Source organism: Bos indicus, unplaced genomic scaffold (assembly GCF_029378745.1).
Source record: "Bos indicus isolate NIAB-ARS_2022 breed Sahiwal x Tharparkar unplaced genomic scaffold, NIAB-ARS_B.indTharparkar_mat_pri_1.0 scaffold_46, whole genome shotgun sequence".
NCBI classification, from domain to species: Eukaryota; Metazoa; Chordata; class Mammalia; order Artiodactyla; family Bovidae; genus Bos; species Bos indicus.
This window is the reverse complement of record NW_027223715.1, coordinates 229,082-252,554: the sequence shown is the minus strand read 5'-3', so window position 1 is coordinate 252,554 and position 23,473 is coordinate 229,082. Positions and strand designations below refer to the sequence as shown.

Sequence of the window (23,473 nt, the reverse complement as noted above, 5' to 3'; positions counted from 1 at the left end):
GGGGGTCCCTGCGTCCTGGAGGATTGGGAGCGGGGCGAAGAGGGAGGTTCTGGAGGCCGCGGTTGAGTCAGGGCTACTGATTTCTGGTGGGACCTCGAACCGGTTCCATGCTTCTGGGGTCTCCTGTCAGTGAAACCGGGCGCCGGTGGAAAGCGTTATGGACACCAGCAGGTTCCCAGTGGGAACCCAGCGGATTTGGGAACGGCTCACCCTGCGTTCCCACCCATGGCTTTCCACAGCGCTGCAGTCTTTTATGTCTAGTTGCTACTTCTGAGCTCTTTTGATTTTCATTAAGCTTCAAAGCGTTTCATAAAGCTTCGCTAATATTCTCAGATGTTGGGAAAGATTGAAGGCAAAAGAAGATGGGGGCAGCAGGAGATGAGATGATTAGATAGCATCACGGACTCATTGGTCATGAACATACTTCGGGAGATAGTGGAAGAAAGGAAAGCCTGGCGTGCTGCAGCCCATGGGGTCCCAAAGAACTGGACAGGACTGAGCCACTGAACAACAATTTGACAGATGAGAAAACTGAACCTCACAACTAGGTAGAGCGAACATACCTTCATAACTTCACCCATACCACCCCTGCCCAGTCCCTGACAAGCACCACCTCCCAGAGAAACCTGGTGCAGGAATCCATTCCCAGGGCTCCACAGGACCAGTACCCTTACTGAGCCATGTTCCCAACGAAACCTCTTAGTGGACATTGTTCCAAGACCTTGATCTTCTGAAAGCCACCCCATTCTTCCCCAGATAGCCACATTTCCCACCACACAATGTAGAATTTGCTGCTATGGCAGAGAGATCCCAGCTGTACAGGAACCATCCTTTGGTCTGCTGTCAACCCCCTGTGAAAGCCGTGTTATGAAATCATGATGCTAAACTGTGAAACTAGTGATGCTGGGAAACAGAGAGACTAGAGCAGATGGGCAAGGAGAGACTCATGAATAAGGCAGATGAAAAATATTTTTACCTTTCCTAAAACAGCAGGAGAGACCCTATTTTCTAGTGCTTTGATAAAATGAGATAGCATCAAGATAACATCAGGTTCATCCAATTGAAAGATCAAAAGGTATATGATGTTCATTTGCTTCAACCTCCTCCCTAAGCTAGATCCCCTTGCTGTTCCTGTCAGATACCCATATAATCTCTGCTCCCATATCACCTCTCTTGTGATCCCTAATCCCATGTGGGGAAGATTAGGATTTTTCCTTGCGGAGAAGAAATCTGCCTCCACTCTTCATTCCCCCACTTTTGTCTGTTCTGCAATTGACACATGTCACATTGCTTCACATTTACAATGCTTCCGGATGTCTTCCTAGGCTTGATTCAGTCCTTTTAATATCCTGTCATTTCAGCATTTCCATCAATAGCCTTCCTGACTAACCTCTGGACACTTTGGTATTTGTTAATATCCGCCCCAAAAAATCTATTCCTTGGTGACACGTGTCTCCCCCCAGCACCCTGGCCCACTCAGAAGATGCTTCAGGAGAACGGTGCTGCACCTCTGCTCCCCAGTTTGGGACTTTGATGGTGTTTTGTGACAGCCAGAGAGCCCCATTTGGGTCACACTGATCATCAAATTATGTAAAAACACCAGATTGTTTAAACTGAAATCGTTCCATTCTGAGCAACTTGTGTCCCCTGCGATTTTATGTTTGAATAATCTTTGAAAAAAAAAAAAAAAAAAGGTACCCAAGATTTTGCAACACAGTTCTCTTTGTTGGTTTTAGGGCAAGCTTCCAGCCTAATTGCTTCAGTTTATGTCCTGACCATGGATTGCAACATGGTATGTGGTGTTCCAAGAGGCTCAATGACTTAATCTTCACTTCTCCTCCCCAATGAACCCAGGGGAATATGCAGGCAAAATGAGCCAATTTTTGTTCTTAGCTCCATGACAGTTATGTGAACATGGGCGTGTTAGTTGAGACTCAGTTTCTTAATATTTTAATAGAAACTTTAATACCTATCTCAATCACATCATAGGGAATTAGGGCAAACAATTAAAATAATGGATATGAAAGAAAAATTGAAAATCACAAATGGCTGCACAGAGGGTTATTATGATGGTGAAGTTCATCATCAACATTGTCACGACTGTCATCATTGTCTTTACTACTTCAATATACTGGTTCCAATAGAAAATGTCATCTGAGATATAAATGTCAGAGAATTTGAGCAATTTTAGCAAAAGCTGGAGTATAATTTACCAGAGGCAAGGACACCAAGTAGGAGAAGGTGGTAAGGAAAATGGTCTTCTCAGGGGTTAAGGAAGGAAAGGGGTGCAGAAGGAAAAGGAAAGGAAAGAAGTTATTTTAGTATATTCTGATAGTGTGACAGGGGATGGTTTCCTCAATGAGGACCATTTCTATGCATCTTGACTGAGTGAATAGAAATATGTGAAAAGGTAGAAATAAAAAATTTACTGAATAGCAAATCAACTATGGAAATCATTTTTAATTCAGTGTTAATCAATAAAATGCAAGTTTAAACCAATTAACACATCCTACTCTATGCCCAATAGGTTGACCAAAAAAATTAAAATCTAGTATTACTAAGTGTAGGCGAAGATTTTCGGGATGCTGGTACATGGCTGCTGCCAGCATGACTCAGCACAAGATTCTTGGAGTCAGATTTGGCAACATCTAGTCAGGCGGAAGCTGGACATTCCAGAGAGATTGTCACATTGGTCGTACCACTACTGTTGGTAGTAACAAAGATGTATTTGGAACACCAAATGTTTGTTAAGAAATAACTGGATAAAATGTTACATAAATAATGCCATTTCTGTAAAAGATTAAAATACCAAAAAGTACTGCATCTTAACTATAGATAGATGTGTACGTACAAGTGTAAATACACAAATGAAATAGACATATAAACATCTCAGAATATTATTTGCCTCTAAAGGGAGAGGGAGAATGAGACTCGGGGTTGAGGGAGTCAAAAAATAAATAAATGAAACTCTATGTGTAAAGTTTTAACTTTTTCAATCAAACTTAACAGCAGTAATAAAAAATGCCGAAATACTGAGATTTGTTCATTGCACATCATGGAATTTATTTCATTACTCAGCGTATTTATTTCTCTCCTTAAAATTTCTCTCCTTTCATAACTACATAATCTTTAAAACTGAATAAATAAAATATAGGGTCATTGGTGGTGGTTTAGTTGCTAAGTTGTGTCCAACACTTTTGACCCCATGGACTGTAGCCTGCGAGGCGCCTCTGCCCATAGGATTCTCCAAGCAAGAATACTGGAGAGGGTAACCATTCCCTTCTGCATAGGATCTTCCCAACCCAGGAATTGAAGCCAGTTCTGCATTACAAGCCCATTCTTTACGAACTGAGATATGAGGGAAGCCCATAGGCTCAGAGTTCATCTTAATTATAATTGCAGATTGCATGCTTGCCTTTTCCAATGCATACTTACCTTTTCTAGCACCAAGAATGACACAATAGTATGCCTCATCTGAATGAAACATTTATCTCCATGGTTTTGCCGATTTCTGGTTATGTCTACTGGGATTTTTTTAAGTTGTTATTGGGAGACCCACAAGGAAAGACATTTGATTTAAAACAGAGCAGGAAATTACTTTATCCTGAATTTGTCCCAAATGTTGCTGCTGTCCCTCAGTCAAGGCACCAGTTTCTCTTCCCCCAGCTGCTGAGAGGGAAGGAGATGGTGACCATGTTTGGCCCTCTTCCCCTTCTTCCTCTCATGTCCATCCTCAAAGGAGCCCTGGACTCCAATTCCACACTCCCACTGGAAGGTGCATTGTACTTTCCTCTTTGCCACTGGGATGTCCATCTGATACAGAGTTTCTGGGACTGGAAATGCCCAGCACGTCAAACAAACCACTGTCATTTACATCAAGGCAACTTTTATTCTCTAGTCTAGCAAGTTTGGTTTGATTCCAATAATAATAATAGTAAATAAAGTCTTGCTTCTTATTCCATAGAAGAAGGCTTTCTTTATTTCACACCTTTTCAGCTTGAAGGGAGGTAACCAACTGATGCGTATTCAAACATTTCTTGCTTTCCTGCAGAATGAGGAAGCAAAGCAAGAGTTCAGTGTGTTAACATAACCTAGCATCACCTGGCTTGTTTAAAGTTATATATGGATATTTGAAAATAACATATGGTAGAAAATTAGCAATGTAAATGGCTCATCTAAGGATAATTGTTCTCGGCTGTCTGAATTGGAGGTGTTCTCAGGTCTATACCAACTCCTATAAGGACACTTGCTTTTATTCCTTTCCTCTTTTTATTCTAGAAGCAAATGGAAGGGCTGCAGAGGAGCAGATACGGAGCTGTGGCTGAAGATAATAAACCCTCCAAATTCTCAAGCGCTCTGGACACGAGGAGACAGTTACTGTCTTCCCTCCTCCACTCCCTGACCTCAAACACTGAGACAGAAGAGAAACCCAGTTACTTTAAACTGCAGGAGAAAAAGGCAGCTATCACATTCTCTATCTTCCCTACTGTCATCACACCTTACACACCCGAGTATGACACTCTGCCCCATGTGGTGATGTATGGGAAACGTGGAAACAAAACTTCAAGTCAGAAGTCAGTGGATTTGGAACCGAATTGTGGAAATGATATCTTCCCCTGCCTGTGCTCAGCTGAAAAGAGGAAAAGTTCCCCATAGAGATTTAGTAATCATGTTTAAAAAAAAAAAAAAATGTTTTCAGAATACTTAAGTAAGGGAAGAACCAACAGACTAAAAGGAACAAAATAACAGATTTTGGGAGCCTAGAATGAACCTAATTCACATTGGTTCATAAGAACTCCAGAAGTCCTTGGATTCTCACTCTTCATCTCTTGAAAATTTTAGCTCTTGGCACAGTGTCACCCTTGCCAACTCTTGTTGTCTGTTGTGGTTTAGTCACTATGTCATGTCCAACTCTTTACAACCCCATGGACAGTAGCCCACCAGGCTCCTCTGTCTGTGGGCTTTTCCAGGCAAGAATACTGCAGCAGCTTGCCATGTCCTCCTCCAGGGAACCTTCCCAATCCAGGGATCAAACCTGTGTTCCATGTCTCCTGCATTGGCAGGTGGGTTCTTTACCACTAGCACAACCTGGGAACCCATCATCAACTATACTCCAAGATAAAATAAAAGCTTTTAAAAAAGAATCACAAATTTAGTAAAACCAGAAATTTTCTTTTCTTTTCTTTTTTTTTTTTTATAGGCGAGATAGAACATCAGGGCTTTGAACACTCCTCCTCCTTGAGGATCATCCTGGTAGGCAAAACAGGCAGTGGGAAAAGTGCTACCAGGAACAGCATCCTCTGCCAGCCCACATTTGAGTCCAAGCTCAGGGCCCAGGCGGTGACCAGGAAGTATCAGAGGGCAACAGGCACGTGGAATGGGAAGAGCATCCTGGTGGTGGACACGTCCTCCATCTTCCAGTCCAGGGGCCAGGATCAAGAAGTATATGAGAATATCGGAGCCTGTTATCTGCTGTTGGTGCCAGGGCCCCACGTGCTGCGGCTGGTGACCCAGCTGGGGTGCTTCACCGAGCAGGATGTGGTGGCCGTGACCAGGGTGAAGGAGGTCTTTGGGGCAGGAGCTGAGAGATACGTGGTCATCCTCTTCACCCACAAGGAGGACTTGGCGGGCAGACCCTTGGACGAATACGTGGCAAACACAGACAATCTCAGGCTGAGGAGCCTGGTCCAGAAGTGCGGGCAGAGGTACTGTGCCTTCAACAACCAGGCCTCCGGGGACGAGCAGAGAGAACAGCTGGCCCAGCTGATGGCCATGATCGAGGGGCTGGAGCAGGAGCACCAGGGCACCTTCCTCACCAACGAGCTCTTCTTTGATGCACAGATGCTCCAGCAGATGAGGGGTGGCGCCCATGGTAATGGCACCCATTACCAGGACAAGGTACGGCTGCAGGTTGCAAAGCAAAAGCAAGACCTGAAAGAGGCCAAGAGAAACTGAACCTTCAAGGCGCTCCTCCGACTCAAAGCCTGGATCATTTCTCATGCCAAAATATTTGTTCTTGTCCTATGCCTTTTGATTTTTCTTGCCATTATAATTAGCTTATGTAGTATGCATCAGTGTTGAGCGTTTTCAGATGACAGCTGCCATTTTTTGGCAGCTTCAATGGTCGGCTTCCATTTTTTCAGAGTCAGCATATCTATCTGTGTTGATCAGGAACTTTATTTGCTTTTTACATAATTTCATTTTCAATTTTGCTTCCTTGCATCAACGCACAATCCCTTTTCTTCGGCTCCTTTTTAGGTAAATAAAATCCAAAGGGAAAAAAATTTCCCCTTTCTGTTGTGTTAAAAATGGTGAAGTGGAAACTTCCCTGGCAGTCCAGTGGTTAAGACTGTGCTTTCAATGCAAAGGGTGCAGGTTTAATCCTTGGCTGAGAAACTAAGATCCCATATGCTGTTCAGCCAAAAATTAAAGCAAATAAATAAAAACAAAATCTTTTTTAAAAAATGGTGAAGACAAATAATAAACTACCTGCATACCATCAAGAAATATTGGGGAGCTTGTGGAGAGGAAAGTGACTGGGCTGACATGCTGTGTGAGCGAGCGTCTCACCGGGGACCCCCTTTTTACAGTTGGAATTCCTTATTTTATTCAGAAACATACTCTGACTTCCTTGTAGGTTTAAAAAAAAAAAAGTAATAATAAGACACCACACAAGAGAGAAAGACTAGGGTGTTCTGGGACATTTCTGAGATGTTAAGAGGCTGGGGGAGAAAGGAGGAAGGCCCTGGAGATGGGGTGGGGAGAAAGATCTCCGCATAGTCAGCCACTGGGAAATTAAAGAACCAGAAATCCTTAGAGCAGGGCTAGAAAAGGGCCAGATGGTGAGTGTAGGAATTTAGGCTTAGCCGGCCATCTGGTCTCCTTCAACACTCAACTGTCCTCTTGAGCACAAAAGTGACCCTGGACAAGAAGGAAGTGACCTGCAAGGCTGCATTCCATACAAGTTTAGAAATTTGAATTGCATGGACTTTTCATATGCAGTGATGAAACATTATGCTTCTTCTGATTTTTTGACCCGTTGTTGTTGTTCAGTCACTCAGTCCTGTCTGGCTATTTGCAACCCCATGGACTGCAGCACGCCAGGTTTCCCTATCATTCACCATCTCCAGGAGCTTGCTCAAACTCATATCCATTGAGTTGGTGATGCCATCCAACCATCTCATTCTCTGACATTCCTGAATCCTCCTGCCTTCAATCTTTCCCAGCAAAGATTTTTTTGAAAGATTTTTTCAGTCTCTGGTAATGAGTCAGTTCTTAGGTGGCCAAAGGTTGGAGCTTCAGCTTCAGCATCAGTCCTTCCAAAGAATATTCAGGACTTCTTTCCTTTAGGATTGACTGGTTTGTTCTCCTTGCAGTCCAACAGACTCTCAAGAGTCTTCTCCAACACCACAGTTCAAATGCATCAATTCTTTGGCACTCAGCCTTGTTTATAATCCAACTCTCACATCAACACATGACTACTGGAAAAACCATAGCTTTGACCTTTGTCAGCAAAGTAATATCTCTGCTTTTTAATACACTGTCTAGGATTGTCATAACTTTTCTTCCAAGGAGCAAGCATCTTTTAATTTCATGGCTACAGTCACCATCTACAGTGATTTTGGAGCCCAAGAAAAGAAAGTCTGTCATTGTTATCATTGTTTCCCCATCTTTTTGCCATGAAGTGATGGGACCAGATGCCATGATCTTTATTTTTTGAATGTTGAGTTTTAAGCCAGCTTTTTCACACTCCTCTTTCACCTTCATCAGGAGGCTCTTTAGTTCCTCTTCACTTTCTGCCATAAGGGTGGTGTCATCTGCATGTCTGAGGTTATTTATATTTTCCCAGCAATCTTGATTCTTGCACAATGTTGAAGCACAATCTTGAAGCTTGTGCTTCATCCAGCCTGGCATTTTGCATGATGTACTCCACATATACATTAAATAAGCATGGTGACAATATACAGCCTCGATGTACTCCTGTTCCAATTTGAAACCAGTCCATTGTTCCCTGTCCAGTTCTGAATATTGTTTCTTGACCTGCATACAGGTTTCTCAGGAGACAGGTAACGTGGTCTGGTATTCCCATCTGTTTAAGAATGTTCCACAATTTGTTGTGATCCACACAGTCAAAGGTTTTAACATAGTCAATGAAGCAGAAGTAGATGTTTTTCTGAAATTCTCTTGCTTCTTCTATGATTCAAAAATGTAAAAACGCTCCTCAGCTCACAGAACTGGCCTCAGCCTGGATTTGCTCTGCAGGCTGTGGTTTGCCCACCCCCATCTTAAAGGAGGTTTTCCATCATGGGTTGAGCTTGGATGTAGTGGAACATCTTGAACCCCAAGGTCAGCACAATCGTGTGTGATACCTGTAGAAATTTGGGGAAAGGGTGGCATTGCACATTTCAGTGGTAGAAAAGAGTAGCAAGCAGACACTGGGGTGAAGTCTGAGTGGTGGTCACCAAGTCAGTGGAAAGAGGAAATCAAATGAGGAAGGGTCTGGGTGACCCCTTCCCAACTTCTCCTTCTATGGGATAGCTGCCTGTCCCTTCATACCCTGTAGGGAAGACCCACAGTTGCACAGGCAGCCTGTCCCTGGGTGGGTAAGTGATGAACTCTCTGTGATGCCCAATTCACTCTCCATGTCCCCACTGGTGATAAAGGTGCGGTTGATCTCAACATTGCTGTCCCATAACCAATTCTAATCTCATGCAAGGAGTGTTATGTGTGAGCTCCTCAAGCCCTTGAAACACCAAGCAACTCAGAATTCTCAGACCAAGGACCTCATCCTCAGTGCAATCTTCACAAATTTTCTAACTCAAGTTGGCCTTTCCCTTCCTTGACTTCATCCAGTCCCGCTCCACTGACACATAGCTGAGTGCCGAGGGTCGGGGTCTCTGCCGGGCACCAGTGATCTGAGAGAAGTAAGGCCAAAGGCACCTGTGTGGTAGAAGGAGGAAGGCATATAAAAATGAGGGTGAGCCGGAAGTGAGCGTCCACACAGGGAAGCAAGAGTAGCCCTAGCTGGTCATGACTAGAGAAAGCCTGAGCAGCAATGAAAACCCAGTGCGGCCAATGAATAAAGTAAAAATGGGTGTGAGAGAAAATTGTCCATGGTGGGATGTCAACCAGAAGGAGAGTGCGGGCTCAGGGGCAGAGGAGCCCTGGCCAGGGTGGGGCCGGGGCTTCTAGAAACGTGCCAGCCCCTCCCTCCAGGACTGACTTCAGGCAGAGGGAGCAGGCAAGCCATTCAGAATCACAGTAATTGAAGTCTGTGTCCCAACCGGTAATGCTGGGTCAGGCAGGAGATTGAGAAGCACTGGAGGAGGCAGAGAGGGACCAGGCTGGGCAGTTTCAAGGGCTTTCTCACCAAGGTTTTTAAGCAAGTTAGGAATTTCAGGAAGATCACGCTGCAACAATGTGGCAGTTGGACTAAATAAGTGTGAGTCTGGGAACATGGCATCACATTCAGAAGAAAAGAATTCCGTCTCAGCCATCCATCAGGGCCTGAGCCTTAATGGGAGGTGTGGAGATGGGAAGGACAGGACAGGAATGGGGACACCAAGGGGGTGAAATGACACAGAGTGGCACTGATATCAAGGTTGGGAGGGAGCCAGCTTTCTGTCTTGGCCTCCCCAGGACCCTGGCTCCCCCCACTGCCCAGGGCCCTCAGAGGAGACTGGGCTGAGCAGAGGAAGGCGGAGACTTCAGATCTGGTGGAGTAGACCTTGAAGCCCTCTGGGCTGGGTGGTCTCCTCCTCCCTCCAGGGAAGGCACTGGACCAGGGAAAGTCACTAAAGAAAGTATCTGGGAGCAGGACTGCGGGAAGATGGCCTCCCTCCAAGGATGCAGATGGTCGGTTCCCAGGCCTCCCCTCAATGAGAAAGCATCTCTTGCCCCAGAAGCAGCGTTTCTCAGTGATACATTGGCATTCCACCTTTATTGACTTCCTAGGAGAGTAAAGCTGGAGGGTGAACCCAGGACTATTTTACAGTAGAGGAGGAGACAGAGTTGTGCTCTACCTTGGCTGTTCGCCAAAGTAACTCCTTTGAAAGCATTCAAATATGAGCTCTGATTCTCCCTCAAAGTGTCACAGAAAGGGGGACACCTTCCAGGGCCCAAAAAGGGGCTCTTGTCTAACACTTGGAAATGAATTGTCTGAGGAGACACACGAGCGGACAAAGCAAGAGACTATTGGGAAGGGGTCTCCCGAGGGGAGAGCAGTAGGGAAAGGGAACCCAGGAGAACTGCTCAGCCATGTGGCTCAAAGTCTTAGGTTTCATGGTGATGGGATTAGTTTCCGGGTTGTCTTTGGCCAATCATTCTGGCTCAGGGTCCTTCCTGGTGCTGCATGCATTGCTCGGACAAGATGGATGCAAGTGAGAAGGATTCTGGGAGGTGGTAGAACATGTGGCTTCTTCTTTTGACCTTTCCTGAACTCTTCCGGTTGGTGGTGGCTTATTAGTTTGTGTTCCTTACCAGGACTTTCTATGATAAAGTAACTCAAGCAAGTGGTTACTGTGGTGCCTGGCCAGGGTGGGCAGTTTCAGTGTGCAGTCAGGCAGTTTGACCCTAACCAAAGGGTGAAAGAAGCACAGAAAATACTTGCCCAGGGGCCATCCCATTTCCTCTGCTTCTCCCTTTGTCATTATCAGTAGTCCAGCTCCACGGATTTTTCACGTTCTTCAAGATTTCAGGGAAGCCCCTTCAGGATTCAGTGGATGTTGACTTTAAGCAGGAGCTTTAGCTGTACACGGAGGTCCTTCCTGATACTAGGAACAGGAAAAGAGAAGTTCGTTTGCTTATGTATTCTTTGCGTCTTTGAAAGTTCACAACTTGAAGATCCCCATGTAGGGGACGTACTGTATTTATTACGCTGGTCTGTGGTCAGTGACCTTAGATGTTGCTACTAGGACTTGCTGAAGCCTCAGATGATGGTTAGTACTTTTCAGCAATAAAGTATTTTTAAAGTTATGTACATTTTTTAGGGGGCTTCCTGAGTGGCTCGGTGTAAAGAATCCACCTGCCAATGCAGGAGATGCAGGATCAATCCCTGGATGGGGAAGATCCCCAGGAGGAAAAAATGACAACCCACTCCAGTATTCTTGCCTTGGAAATCTCCGGGACAGAGGAGCCTGTGGGCTACAGTCCATGGGGCCACAAAAGAGTTGGAGGGGACTTAGCGACTGAACAACAACAACAACAAAGAAAAGGAAGAAACTAGATCTCTCTCTCCACAAGATGAGGACACAGCAACCAGAAAGTGGGTTCTCCCCAGACACCAAATCTCCACACTTTGATCTTGGACCTCCCAGCCTCCAGAGCAGTAAGAAATAAATATTTCTTAATTACCACCTAGTCTTTGCTATTTGTTTTAGCAACCTTAACTGACAAAAAGAGTAATAAATGCCTCTTGAGGAGGAAGATAAGAAAAGATAAAAAGGAAAAGACCTAGAAGGACTAACACCCCTGGATCAATTCAGCTATCACGCCCTTTATTCCCACAGGCCTGGGCTCAGAGTAGATATCCTTACATAGAGAATAAAGGGAGCTCACACAGGGCTGGTGGAATAAATCACCCCAGATGGCCAAAGTCTTTAAGATCAGTCCTTTGGGGTTACTGGATTTTTCCAACCTTTCCAGAACCTTCTCCCTATTCTATCTCCACCTAGAGGACTCTTTGATGCTTAGAGCTTCCTACAACCACTGAATTAACTGTTTGTCCCATAGTTTCAACTCCTCCCATCCCTGCCTGGTCTCTGTTTTGCAAAATGGCAGAGTTTTATCTGGAAAAAAAAAAAAAAAAGCAGAGACATTACTTTGCCAACAAAGGTCCATCTAGTCAAGGCTATGGTTTTTCCAGTAGTCATGTATGGATGTGAGAGTTGGACTGTGAAGAAAGCTGAGTGCAGAAGAATTGATGCTTTCGATCTGTGGTGTTGGAGAAAACTCTTGAGAGTCCCTTGGACTGCAAGGAGATCCAACCAGTCCATCCTAAAGGAGATCAGTCCTAGGTATTCATTGGAAGGACTGATATTGAAGCTGAAACTCCAATACTTTGGCCACCTAATGTGGAGAGCTGACTCATTTGAAAAGACCCTGATGCTGGGAAAGACTGAGGGCAGGAGGAGAAGAGAACGACAGAGGATGAGATGGTTGGATGGCATCACCGACACAATGGACATGGGTTTGGGGTGGACTCCGGGAGTTGGTGATGGACAGGGAGGCCTGGCGTGCTGTGGTTCATGGGGTCGCAAAGAGTTGGACACAACTGAGCTACTGAATCGGAGAAGGCAATGGCACCCCACTCCAGTACTCTTGCCTGGAAAATCCCATGGGCGGAGGAGCCTGGTAGGCTGCAGTCCATGGGGGTCTCAAAGAGTCGGATACGACTGAGCGACTTCACTTTCACTTTTCACTTTCATGCATTGGAGAAGGAAATGGCAACCCACTCCAGTGTTCTTGCCTGGAGAATTCCAGGGACGGGGAGCCTGCTGGGCTGCCATCTATGGGGTCACACAGAGTTGGACACGACTGAAGTGATCTAGCAGCAGAGCTACTGAACTGACTGACTGGCTCACCCTCAGTAAGGAGAGCATGACAGCAAATAGTCTAGTAAGTTCTATATCCTGGGGAAAAGCATTTGTCTTCAGATGACTCTAGTCTTGTACCTTTCACTGTATGTGGGAAACAGCTGCCTGGTCAGGGGTGCACATCTAGGCCGTGCCAAGAATCAGCCTCATGGGACACTAGGTGAAAGCACCTAGTGAACAAGCATCCACCTCCAACTGCTGAGTGATTTCAGGGGCTCTGGCTTTACTTTCAGCCAGAAGAGAGACTACTATCTTTTTTTGGAAAAAGGAGGAAACTGAGGGCCATAAATCTTAGATGGCATGCACAAAGCGTCCCCCTGTGCAGGACCTACAGCCACAGTCTAAGTCTTTGAATTCATTCTCCTTCTGTTCCTCCATGCATCTCTTCATCCCAACACACCCACTCAAGGTTAGGTTGTGGGAAATGGGGAAATGAAACCATAAGTCTTTGATGGGAAGAAATCTGAATTATGAAACACAATTTCCTTCCCTTGTCTGTGTTCAATCTTAAGGGAAAAGGGAAATAATAAATATTATTGGTAAATGAGTGTTTAAATCTCCAACTCTAACTGTGGACTTGCCTATTTTTCCCCATTTATTTCTATCCATTTTTACTTCTTGAATTTTGAAGTTCTCTGGGATTTTTCTGAATCTCAGTTACATATGAGGAGCATCACATTCAAATTACTGTGTCTTGTTGATGCATTAGCCTTTTTACCAAGAAAAGTGTCCTCCTTTACCAAGATGAAGTGTCCTCCTTTAGCCCTGAGATAGAGATAGTATTGTCCTGAAACCACTGATATTATAGCCACTGTAGGCTTCATGTTCTTAATCTATGCATCATATATATTTTCAACTCTTCTACTTTCACCTCTCTGTGTCTTGATATTTAGAGTGAGATTTCCTTAGACAGTTTGCAGGTAGGTCTTGGTTTTTTACCCTATCTGTCTTATACTTGAAGAGTTGAGATAACTTGCATCTAATATGATTTTGATAAAGTTGTGTTTAAATTCATCATCTTTCTATTTGCTTCTTTATGTTTATCCCACCTGTCTTTTTTTTTCTTTTTCTCTGCTTTTTTTATGATGAATTTTTAAGTTTTCATTTTATTTCCACTATTGCTTTGCCAGCTATACCTGATTTTATTTTCTTAGTGGTTGCTCCACAATTTACAATCAGTTCAGTTCAGTCACTCAGTTATGTCTGACTCTGTGACCCCATGGAATACAGTATGCCAGGCCTCCCTGTCCATCACCAGCTCCTGGAGTTTACTCAAACTCACATCCATAGAGTCAGTGATGCCATCCAACCATCTCATCCTCTGTCATTCCCTTCTCCTCTCACCTGCAATCTTTCCCAGCATCAGGGTCTTTTCAAATGAGTCAGCTTTTCACATCAGGTGGCCAAAGTATTGGCGTTTCAGCTTCAACATCAGTCCTTCCAATGAGTACCCAAGACTGATCTCCTTTAGGATAGATTGGTTGGATCTCCTTGCAGTTCCAGGGACTCTCAAGAATATGAACATTTAATTTCTCATCCTCTGTTCAGAGAGGGTTATATCACTTCACATATACTGGAAGTTCTTTAGAACACTATATTTTACTTCTTCCCTCCCATCTTCTGCATTATTTATATTATACCTTTTACATTTAAGTAAAATACAAACAGGCTTCCCTGTTGACTCAGTGGTAAAAAATCCACCTGCCAATGCAGGAGACTAGGGCTCAATCCTTGGGTCAGGAAGATCCTCTGGAGAAAAAAAATGGCAACCCACTCCAGTATTCTTGCCTAGGAAATCCCATGGACAGAGAAGCCTGGCAGGCTACAGTCCATGGAGTCACAAAAGTGTCAGGCATGACTTAGTGACAAAAGAACAACAGAATATAAACTCAGCGATATATTCTTCTAGCTTTGTCTTTAAAAGCCAACTATCTTTAGGAAAAATTTGAATGATGAAAATAATCTTTCTTCATTTATCCAGTTATTTGCTATTGTCTGTCATTCTTTTGTGTCGATCCCACTTGTCATCCACTTCCACTTTCCATCCATCTGACCCATCTATGGATCAGTCCAGAGCAGCCTGTTGCTCAGTGTCTGGAAACAGTCCTCTTACACAGGCATACCTCAGAAACATTGTCGATTTGGTTCCAGATCACTGCAATCAAGTTAATATCACACCAAGTTTTTAGCTTCCCAGTGCACATAAAAGCTATGTTCAACTACACTAGTCTATTAAGTGTGCAATAGCGTTTTGTTTAAAAAACAATGTACATATCTGAATTTAAAATCACTGACAACCATCATCTAAGCCTTTGGTGAGTAATAATCTTTTGGCTTACCTCAATGTTGAGGACTGCTGACTAATCAAGGTGAAGGTGATGGCTGCTTAAGGCTGGTGTGGCTGGGGCAATTCCTTTAAGATAAGACAGCAATGGAGTTTGTCACATCAATTAACTCTTCCTTTAATAAATGATTTCTCTGTAACATGCATTGCTATTTCTCAGCATTTTACCCATGGTAGAGCTTCTTTCAGAATTAGAATCAATTTTCTCAAACTCTGCTGCTGCTTTATCAATTGTTGTTATTGTTCAGTCACTAAGTTGTGTCTGACTCTTTGTGACCACATGGACTGCAGCACTCTGGGCTTCCCTGTCCTTCACTATCTCGCAGAGTTTGCTCAAACTCATTTCCATTGAGTCAGTGATGTCATCCACCATCTCATCCTCTGTCTCTCCCTTTTTCTCCTGCCTTCAATCTTTCCCAGCATCAGGGTCTTTTCCAATGAGTCAACTCTTTGCATCAGGCGGCCAAAGTACTGTAGCTTCAGCTACAGCATGTGCTGTGATTAGTCACTCAGTCGTATCCGACTCTTTGGGACCCCATGACCTATAGTCCACCAGGCTCCTCTGTCTGGAGATTCTCAAGACAAGAACACTGGAGTGGGTTCCATGCCCTCCTCCAGGGGATCTTCCCAACCCAGGGAACAAACCTAGGTCTCCTGCATTGCAGGCAGATTCTTTACTATCTGAGCCACCAGGGAAGCCCAAGAATAATTGGGTTGGGTAGCCTATCCCTTCTCCAGGGGAACTTCCCAACCCAGGGTCTCCTGCATTGCAGGTGGATTCTTTACCACCTGAGCTACCAGGGAAGCCATCAGTTCTTCCAAAGAATATTCAGGATTGATTTCCTTTAGGATTGACTGGTTTGATCTCCTTGCTGTCAAAGGGACTTTCAAGAGTTTTCTCCAGCACCACAGTTCCAAAGCATCAATGCTTCAGTGCTAAGCTTTCTTTTACATGACTACTGGAAAAACCATAGCTTTGACTATATGGACTTTTGTGGCAAAGTTATGTCTTTGCTTTTTAATATGCTGTCTAGGTTTGTCATAGCTTTTCTTCCAAGGAGCAAGTATCTTTTAATTTCATGTGTTGAGTCCCTTAAAATCACCTATGAGGACTAGAATCAGCTTCTTTCAAACTCAAACTTCTTTCAAACAACAATGTTGATACTTTGACTTCTTCCCATGAATCATGAATATTCTTAATGGCATCTGGAATGATGAGGCCTTTCCAGATGGTTTACTACTAACTTTTCCCAGATGCATCAAAGGAATCACTATATATGGTAGCTATAGCCTTATGAAGTGTATTCCCTAAATAATAAGATTCAAAAGTCAAAATTACTCCTTGATACAAGGGCTATAGAATGGATCTGTTCACAGGCATGAAAACAACATTAATCTCACAGTACATTTCCATCAAAGCTCTTGTGTGACCAATTCAGTTCAGTTCAGTCACTCAGTCCTGTCTAACTCTTTGCGACCCCATGAATCGCAGCACACCAGGCCTCCCTGTCCATCACCAACTCCCGAAGTTCACTCAGACTCATGTCCATCGAGTCAGTGATGCCATCCAGCCATCTCATCCTCTGTCGTCCCCTTCTCCTCCTGCCCCCAATCCATCCCAGCATCAGAGTCTTTTCCAATGAGTCAACCCTTCACATGAGGTGGCCAAAGTACTGGAGTTTCAGCTTTAGCATCATTCCTTCCAAAGAAATCCCAGGGCTGATCTCCTTCAGAATGGACTGGTTGGATCTCCTTGCAGTCCAAGGGACTCTCAAGAGTCTTCTCCAACACCACAGTTCAAAAGCATCAATTCGTCAGCACTTGGCTTTCTTCACAGTCCAACTCTCACATCCATACATGACCACTGGAAAAAGCATAGCCTTGACTAGACGGACCTTTGTTGGCAAAGTAATGTCTCTGCTTTTTAATATGTTGTCTAGGTTTATCATAGCTTTTCTTCCAAGGAGCAAGTATCTTTTAATTTCATGGCTGCAGTCACCATCTGCAGTGATTTTGGAGCCCAAAAAAATAAAGTCTGACACTGTTTCCACTGTTTCCCCATCTATTTGCCATGAAATGATGGAACCAGATGCCATGATCTTCATTTTCTGAATGTTGAGTTTTAAGCCAACTTTTTAACTCTCCTCTTTAACCTTCATCAAGAGGCTTTTTAGTTCCTCTTCACTCTCTGCCATAAGGGTGGTGTCATCTGCATATCTGAGGTTAATGATATTTCTCCCAGCAATCTTGATTCCAGCTTGTGCTTCTTCCATCGTCAATTAGCAGTAATGTTTTAAAAGGAATCTTTTTCCCTGAGCGGTAGGTCTCAACAGTGGGCTTAACATCTTCAGTAAACCATGTTGCAAACAGATGGGCTGTCATCCAAGGTTTGTTGTTCCAGGTGTAAGGCACAGGCAGAGGAGATTTAGCATAATTCTTAAGGACCCCAGGGTTTTCAAAATGGCCAATGAGCATTGGCTTCAACTTAAAGTCACCAGCTATGTTAACCTCTAACAAGAGTCAGCCTGTTCTTTGAAGATTTGAGGTCAGGCATTGACTTCTCTGGACTTCCCAGGTGGTGCTAGTGGTCAAGAATCCTCCTGCCAAGGCAGGAACTGCAGGAGACACAGGTTCGATCCCTGGGTCAGGAAGATCCTCTGGAGGAAGAAATGGCAACCCACTTCAGTATTCTTGCCTGGAGAATCCCATGGATACAGGAGCCTAGTGGACTACAGTCCATGGGATTGCAAAGAGTCAGACATGACTTAGCAACTAAGCATGCATACATGATTGACTTCTCCTCTGTAGCTATGAAAGTCCTAGACAGCAATTTTTCCCAAGATAAATCTGTTTCACCTACACTGGAAATCTGTTGTTCAGTGTAGACACCTTCATTCATTATCTTAGCTAGATCTTCTGAATAACTTACATGCATTTCTACATCAGCTTTGGCTGCTTCACCTTGCACATTTATGTTATGGAGATGGCTTCTTTCCTCAAACTCCATTAACCAACTTCTGCTAGTTTCAAACTTTTCTTTTGCAGCTTCTTCACCTCTCCTAGTCTTTAGAGAATTCAATAGAGTTTGGACCTTTCTCTGGATTAGGCTTTAGCATAAAAGAGTGCTGTGGCTACTAAAACTCTCCCATATCAGAATAGCTATCTCATTTTCTTAACATTCTAAGTTCACTGGAGTAGTACCTTTCAGTTCAGTTCAGTTCAGTTCAGTCGCTCAGTCATGTCCAACTCTTTGCAACCCCATGAATTGCAGCATCCCAGGCCTCCCTCTCCATCACCAACTCCCGGAGTTCACCAAAATTCATGTCCATAAAGTCGGTGATGCCATCCAGCCATCTCATCCTCTGTCTGAGGGAGGTTATGGTTATGCTCCTTGGAAGAAAAGTTATGACCAACCTGCTGCTGCTGCTGCTGCTAAGTTGCTTCAGGCGCATCCGACTCTGTGCGACCCCATGAATCACAGCACGCCAGGCCTCCCTGTCCATCACCAACTCCCAGAGTCTACCCAAACTCATATGCATCGAGTTGGTGATGCCATCCAGCCATCTCATCCTCTGTCGTCCCCTTCTCCTCCTGCCCCCAATCCCTCCCAGCATGAGGGTCTTTTCCAATGAGCCAACTCTTCACATGAGGTGGCCAACGTATTGAAGTTTCAGCTCAGCATCAGTCCTTCCAATGAACACCCAGGACTGGTCTCCTTTAGGATGGACTGGTTGGATCTCCTTGCAGTCCAAGGGACTCTCAAGAGTCTTCTCCAACACCACAGTTCAAAAGAATTCTTCAGCGCTCAGCTTTCTTCACAGTCCAACTCTCACATCCATACATGACCACTGGAAAAACCACAGCCTTGACTAGAGGGACATTTATTGACAAAGTAATGTCTCTGCTTTTTAATATGCGATCTAGGTTGGTCATAAATTTCCTTCCAAGGAGTAAGCGTCTTTTAATTTCATGGCTGCAATCACCATCTGTAGTGATTTTCGAGCCCAAAAATATAAAGTCTGACACTGCTTCCACTGTTTCTCCATCTATTTGCCATAAAGTGATGGGACTGGATGCCATGATCTTAGTTTCCTGAATGTTGAGCTTTAAGCCAACTTTATCACTCTCCTCTTTCACTTTCATCAAGAGGCTTTTTAGTTCCTCTTCACTTTCTGCCATAAGGATGGTGTCATCTGCATATCTGAGGTTATTGATATTTCTCCCAGCAATCTTGATTCCAGCTTGTGCTTCTTCCAGCTCAGCGTTTCTCATGATGTACTCTGCATATAAGTTAAATAAGCAGGGTGACAATATAAAGCCTTGATGTACTATTTTTCCTATTTGGAACCAATCTGTTGGTCCATGTCCAGTTCTAACTGTTGCTTCCTGACCTGCACAGAGGCTTCTCAAGAGGCAAGTCAGGTGGTCTGGTATTCTCATCTCTTTCAGAATTTTCCACAATTTATTGTGATCCACACAGTCAAAGGCTTTGGCATAGTCAATAAAGCACAAATAGATGTTTTTATGGAACTCTCTTGCTTTTCCCATGATCCAGTGGATGTTGGCAATTTGATCTCTGGTTCTTCTGCCTTTTCAAAAACCAGCTTGAACATCTGGAAGTTCACGGTTCACATATTGCTGAAGCCTGGCTTGGAGAATTTTGAGCATTACCTTACTAGCGTGTGAGATAAGTGCAATTGTGCGGTAGTTTGAGCACTCTTTGGCATAAACTTTCTTTGGGATTTCCCTCAAGAACTTTTCCTTTGCTTTCATAATTCAGCTAAATGTTTGGCAAAAGAAACCTAGCTTTCAGCCTGTCTTGGATTTTGACATGCCTTTCTCACTAAGTTTCACCATTTTTAACTTTTGATTCAAACTAAGTGATGTGTGAACCCTTACTTTTGCTTGAATAGTTAGAGGCCAGCATTTGGGTTATTAATTGCCTAATTTCAATAGTATTGTTTCTTAGGCAGAGTGAGACCCAAAGAGAGAAAGAGAGACAGGTGAAGGGCTGCTTAGAGGAGCAATCAGAACACACGCATTTCCCAGTCAAGTTCACTGTCCTATATGGGTGCAGTGTATGGCACACCAAGACAATTACAACAGTAGCTTCAAAGACCAATCATCACAGATCATCATGATGGAAGAGGGGCATGGGAAATTCACACTGGTTTATACATGATTTAACTTGAACTTTAACTAAAACAGCCCATTTTATGGTCTATTAGACATATATGTTTCATCTCCTTTAACCACTGAAGAAAAGAATGCATTTAAACACCACAATGGAGGGTCCAGTGGTTAAGGATCTGCCTGCCAATGCAGGGACACACATTCAATCTCTGGCCAGGGAACTGATATTCCACATGCCTGGTGACCAAAAAAACAAAACATAAAGAAGAAACAATATTGTAATAAGTTAAAGACTTTAAACATGGTCCACGTCAAAAATAATCTTTTTTTAAAAAATCACAATGGAAGGAATTACCTGGCAGTACAATGGTTAGGGTTCCTCATTTCCACTGCATGCAGGCACAGGGTTTGATCCCTGGTCCGGGAACTAAGATTCCACAAGCCACACTGTGCTGAATGAAAAAATAAATCTTTTTTAAAATTCAATAAAGCTGAAAAATTGCAGCCATCTAGGTATATTTTTTCAATAGAAAGGATCAACAAAACTAAGAGATGGAGTTTTTTTTTTTTAAGAAAAATGGATAAACTAGAAGAAATAGATAAATTCTTAAAAATACACAACCTACCAAGACTTAATCATAAAGAAACAGAAATTTTAAACAGACTAATAATGAGTACAGAGATTGAAACAGTAATGAAAACCTCCCAACAAGGAAAAGCCTATACCATAAGCTTCACTGGTGAATTTAACCAAACATTTTGAAAATTAATACCAATCTTTCTCAAATTCTTCCAAAAAATTGGAGAGAAAGGAACACTTCCAAACATATTTTGAGGCCAAATAGACCAATACTATTTTTTTTAAATACAAGGCCATTACAAAAAAATACCCTTGACAAATATAGATTCAAAAAAGTAATAGCAAACCAAATTTAACATACATTAAGACCATCATGCACCATGATCAACTGAGACTTATCCAAGGATTCAAGGATGGTGCCACATTCACAAATCAATAGATGAAACAAATGACATTAATACAATGACAAATAAAGTAAAACGAATGTTCATTTCAACATGTAAACACATGTACAAACTAATGACAAATACCAAGACTTAAAAATATTTTTAATTGATTATTGAATATACTGAAAAAAATGCATTAATTTTACTTTACGCAAATTAAAATTCAATAAAGAAAAATACACAATTTAGGCACAATTGGATGTGAGCAGGATAGTCAATTGTGGGAGACTGATTGTAAAACTGGCTCAAGTTATCACACTACCTTGTGTCCAGGCCCTTTTACAATGTAAATTTGGGTTTCTACCCATACACAATTGGGATCTATTTTTCCACCTCTTGAAGCTCAAAGCCTCAAAGGCTTTGCAGTTTTACTTTCAATAGTTTCTGCTCTTTTAAAGCATTTCCTGTTTGTGCTTCTTAATTTGACAACAATGTTTCAACCCACATATTATCTTCTCAATATCAATAACCTCGGATATGCAGATGACACCGCCTTTATGGCAGAAAGCAAAGAAGAATTAAAGAGCCTCTTGACGAAACCGAAAGAGGAGAAACAACATTTTCAACATTCAGAAAACTAAGATCATGGCATATGGTTCCAAAACTTCATGGCAAATATATGGGGAAACGGTGGAAATAGTGACAGACTTTATTTGGGGGAGCTCCAAAAACACTACAGAGGTGACTACAGTCATGAAATCAAAAGACGCTTGCTCCTTGAAAGAAGCGTTATAACCAACCTGCTGCTGCTGCTAAGTCGCTTCAGGCGCACGTCCAACTCTGCGACCCCATGAATCACAGCACGCCAGGCCTCCCTGTCCATCACCAACTCCCAGAGTCTACCCAAACTCATGTGCATCGAGTTGGTGATGCCATCCAGCCATCTCATCCTCTGTCGTCCCCTTCTCCTACTGCCCCCAATCCTTCCCAGTATTCGGGTCTTTTCCAATGAGTCAACTCTTCACATGAGGTGGCCAAACTATTGGAGTTTCAGCTTCAAACATCAGTCCTTGCAATAAACACCCAGGACTGATCTCCTTTAAGATGGACTGATTGGATCTCCTCGCAGTCCAAGGGACTCCCAAGAGTCTTCTCCAACACCACAGTTCAAAAGCATCAATTCTTCAGTGCTCAGGTTTCTTCTATGTCCAACTCTCACATCCATACATGACCACTGGAAAAACCATAGCCTTGACTAGATGGACCTTTGTTGACGAAGTAATATCTCTGCTTTTTAATATGCTATCTAGGTTAGTCATAACTTTCCTTCCAAGGAGTAAGCGTCTTTTAATTTCATGGCTGCAATCACCATCTGTAGTGATTTTCAAGCCCAAAAATATAAAGTCTGACACTGCTTCCACTGTTTCCCCATCTATTTCCCATGAAGTGATGGGACCAGATGCCATGATCTTAGTTTTCTGAATGTTGAGCTTTAAGCCAACTTTTTCACTCTCCTCTTTCACTTTCATCAAGAGGCTTTTTAGATCCTCTTCACTCTCTGCCATAATAATGGTGTCATCTGCATATCTCAGGTTATTGATATTTATCCCAGCAATCTTGATTCTAGCTTGTGATTCTTCCACACTAGCATTTCTCATGATGTACTCTGCATATAAGTTAAATAAGCACAGTGACAATATACAGCCTTGACGAACTCCTTTTCCTATTTGGAACCAGTCTGTTGTTCCATGTCCAGTTCTAACTGTTGCTTCCTGACCTGCATACAGGTTGCTCAAGAGACAGGTCAGATGGTGTGGTATTCCCATCTCTTTCAGAATTTTCCACAGTTTATTGTGATCCACACAGTCAAAGGCTTTGGCATAGTCAATAAAGCAGAAATACACATTTTTCTGGAGCTCTCTTGCTTTTTCGATGATCCAGCAGATGTTGGCAGTTTGATCTCTGGTTCCTCTGCCTTTTCTAAAACAGGCTTGAACATCCAGAAGTTCACGGTTCGTGTACTGCTGAAGCCTTGGAGAATTTTGAGCATTACTTTACTAGCGCGTGGGATGAGTGCAACTGTGCAGTAGGTTGAGCATTCTTTGGCATTACCTTTCTTAGGGATTGGAATGAAAATTGACTTTTTCCAGTCCTGTGGCGACTGCTGAGTTTTCCAAATTGGCTGGTACATTGAGTGCAGCACTTTCACAGCATCATCTTTCAGGATTTGAAATAGCTCAACTGGAATTCAGTCACCTCCACTAGCTTTGTTTGTAGTGATGCTTTCTAAGGCCCACTTGACTTCATATTCCAGGATGTCTGACTCTAGGTGAATGATCACACCATCGTGATTATCTGGGTCATGAAGATCTCTTTTGTACAGTTCTTCTGTTTATTCTTGCCACCTCTTCTTAATATCTTCTGCTTCTGTTAGGTC

At 43.2% G+C, this 23,473-nt stretch overlaps 2 protein-coding genes and 1 pseudogene across 2 annotated transcripts in view; 2 read left to right on the top strand and 1 right to left on the bottom strand.

Moving 5' to 3' along the window:
* LOC139181976 (asparagine synthetase domain-containing protein 1-like) overlaps positions 1 to 4,656 on the top strand; it is a 15,653-nt pseudogene extending 10,997 nt beyond the window's left edge.
* Positions 4,240 to 7,966, top strand: LOC139176084 (GTPase IMAP family member 5-like). Its single transcript, XM_070785465.1, has 2 exons — positions 4,240 to 5,063; positions 5,201 to 7,966. Exons 1-2 carry the CDS (start codon positions 5,045 to 5,047, stop codon positions 5,953 to 5,955), a joined length of 774 nt encoding a protein of 257 aa, XP_070641566.1. The 5' UTR covers positions 4,240 to 5,044; the 3' UTR covers positions 5,956 to 7,966.
* Positions 7,967 to 8,285: 319 nt separating this feature from the next.
* The window catches only part of LOC139181975 (GTPase IMAP family member 8-like), a 77,516-nt gene continuing 62,328 nt past the window's right edge, over positions 8,286 to 23,473 (bottom strand). The window contains 1 exon segment of the mRNA XM_070785460.1: positions 8,286 to 8,369. Within this exon segment, the coding sequence (XP_070641561.1) occupies positions 8,286 to 8,369 (84 nt within the window).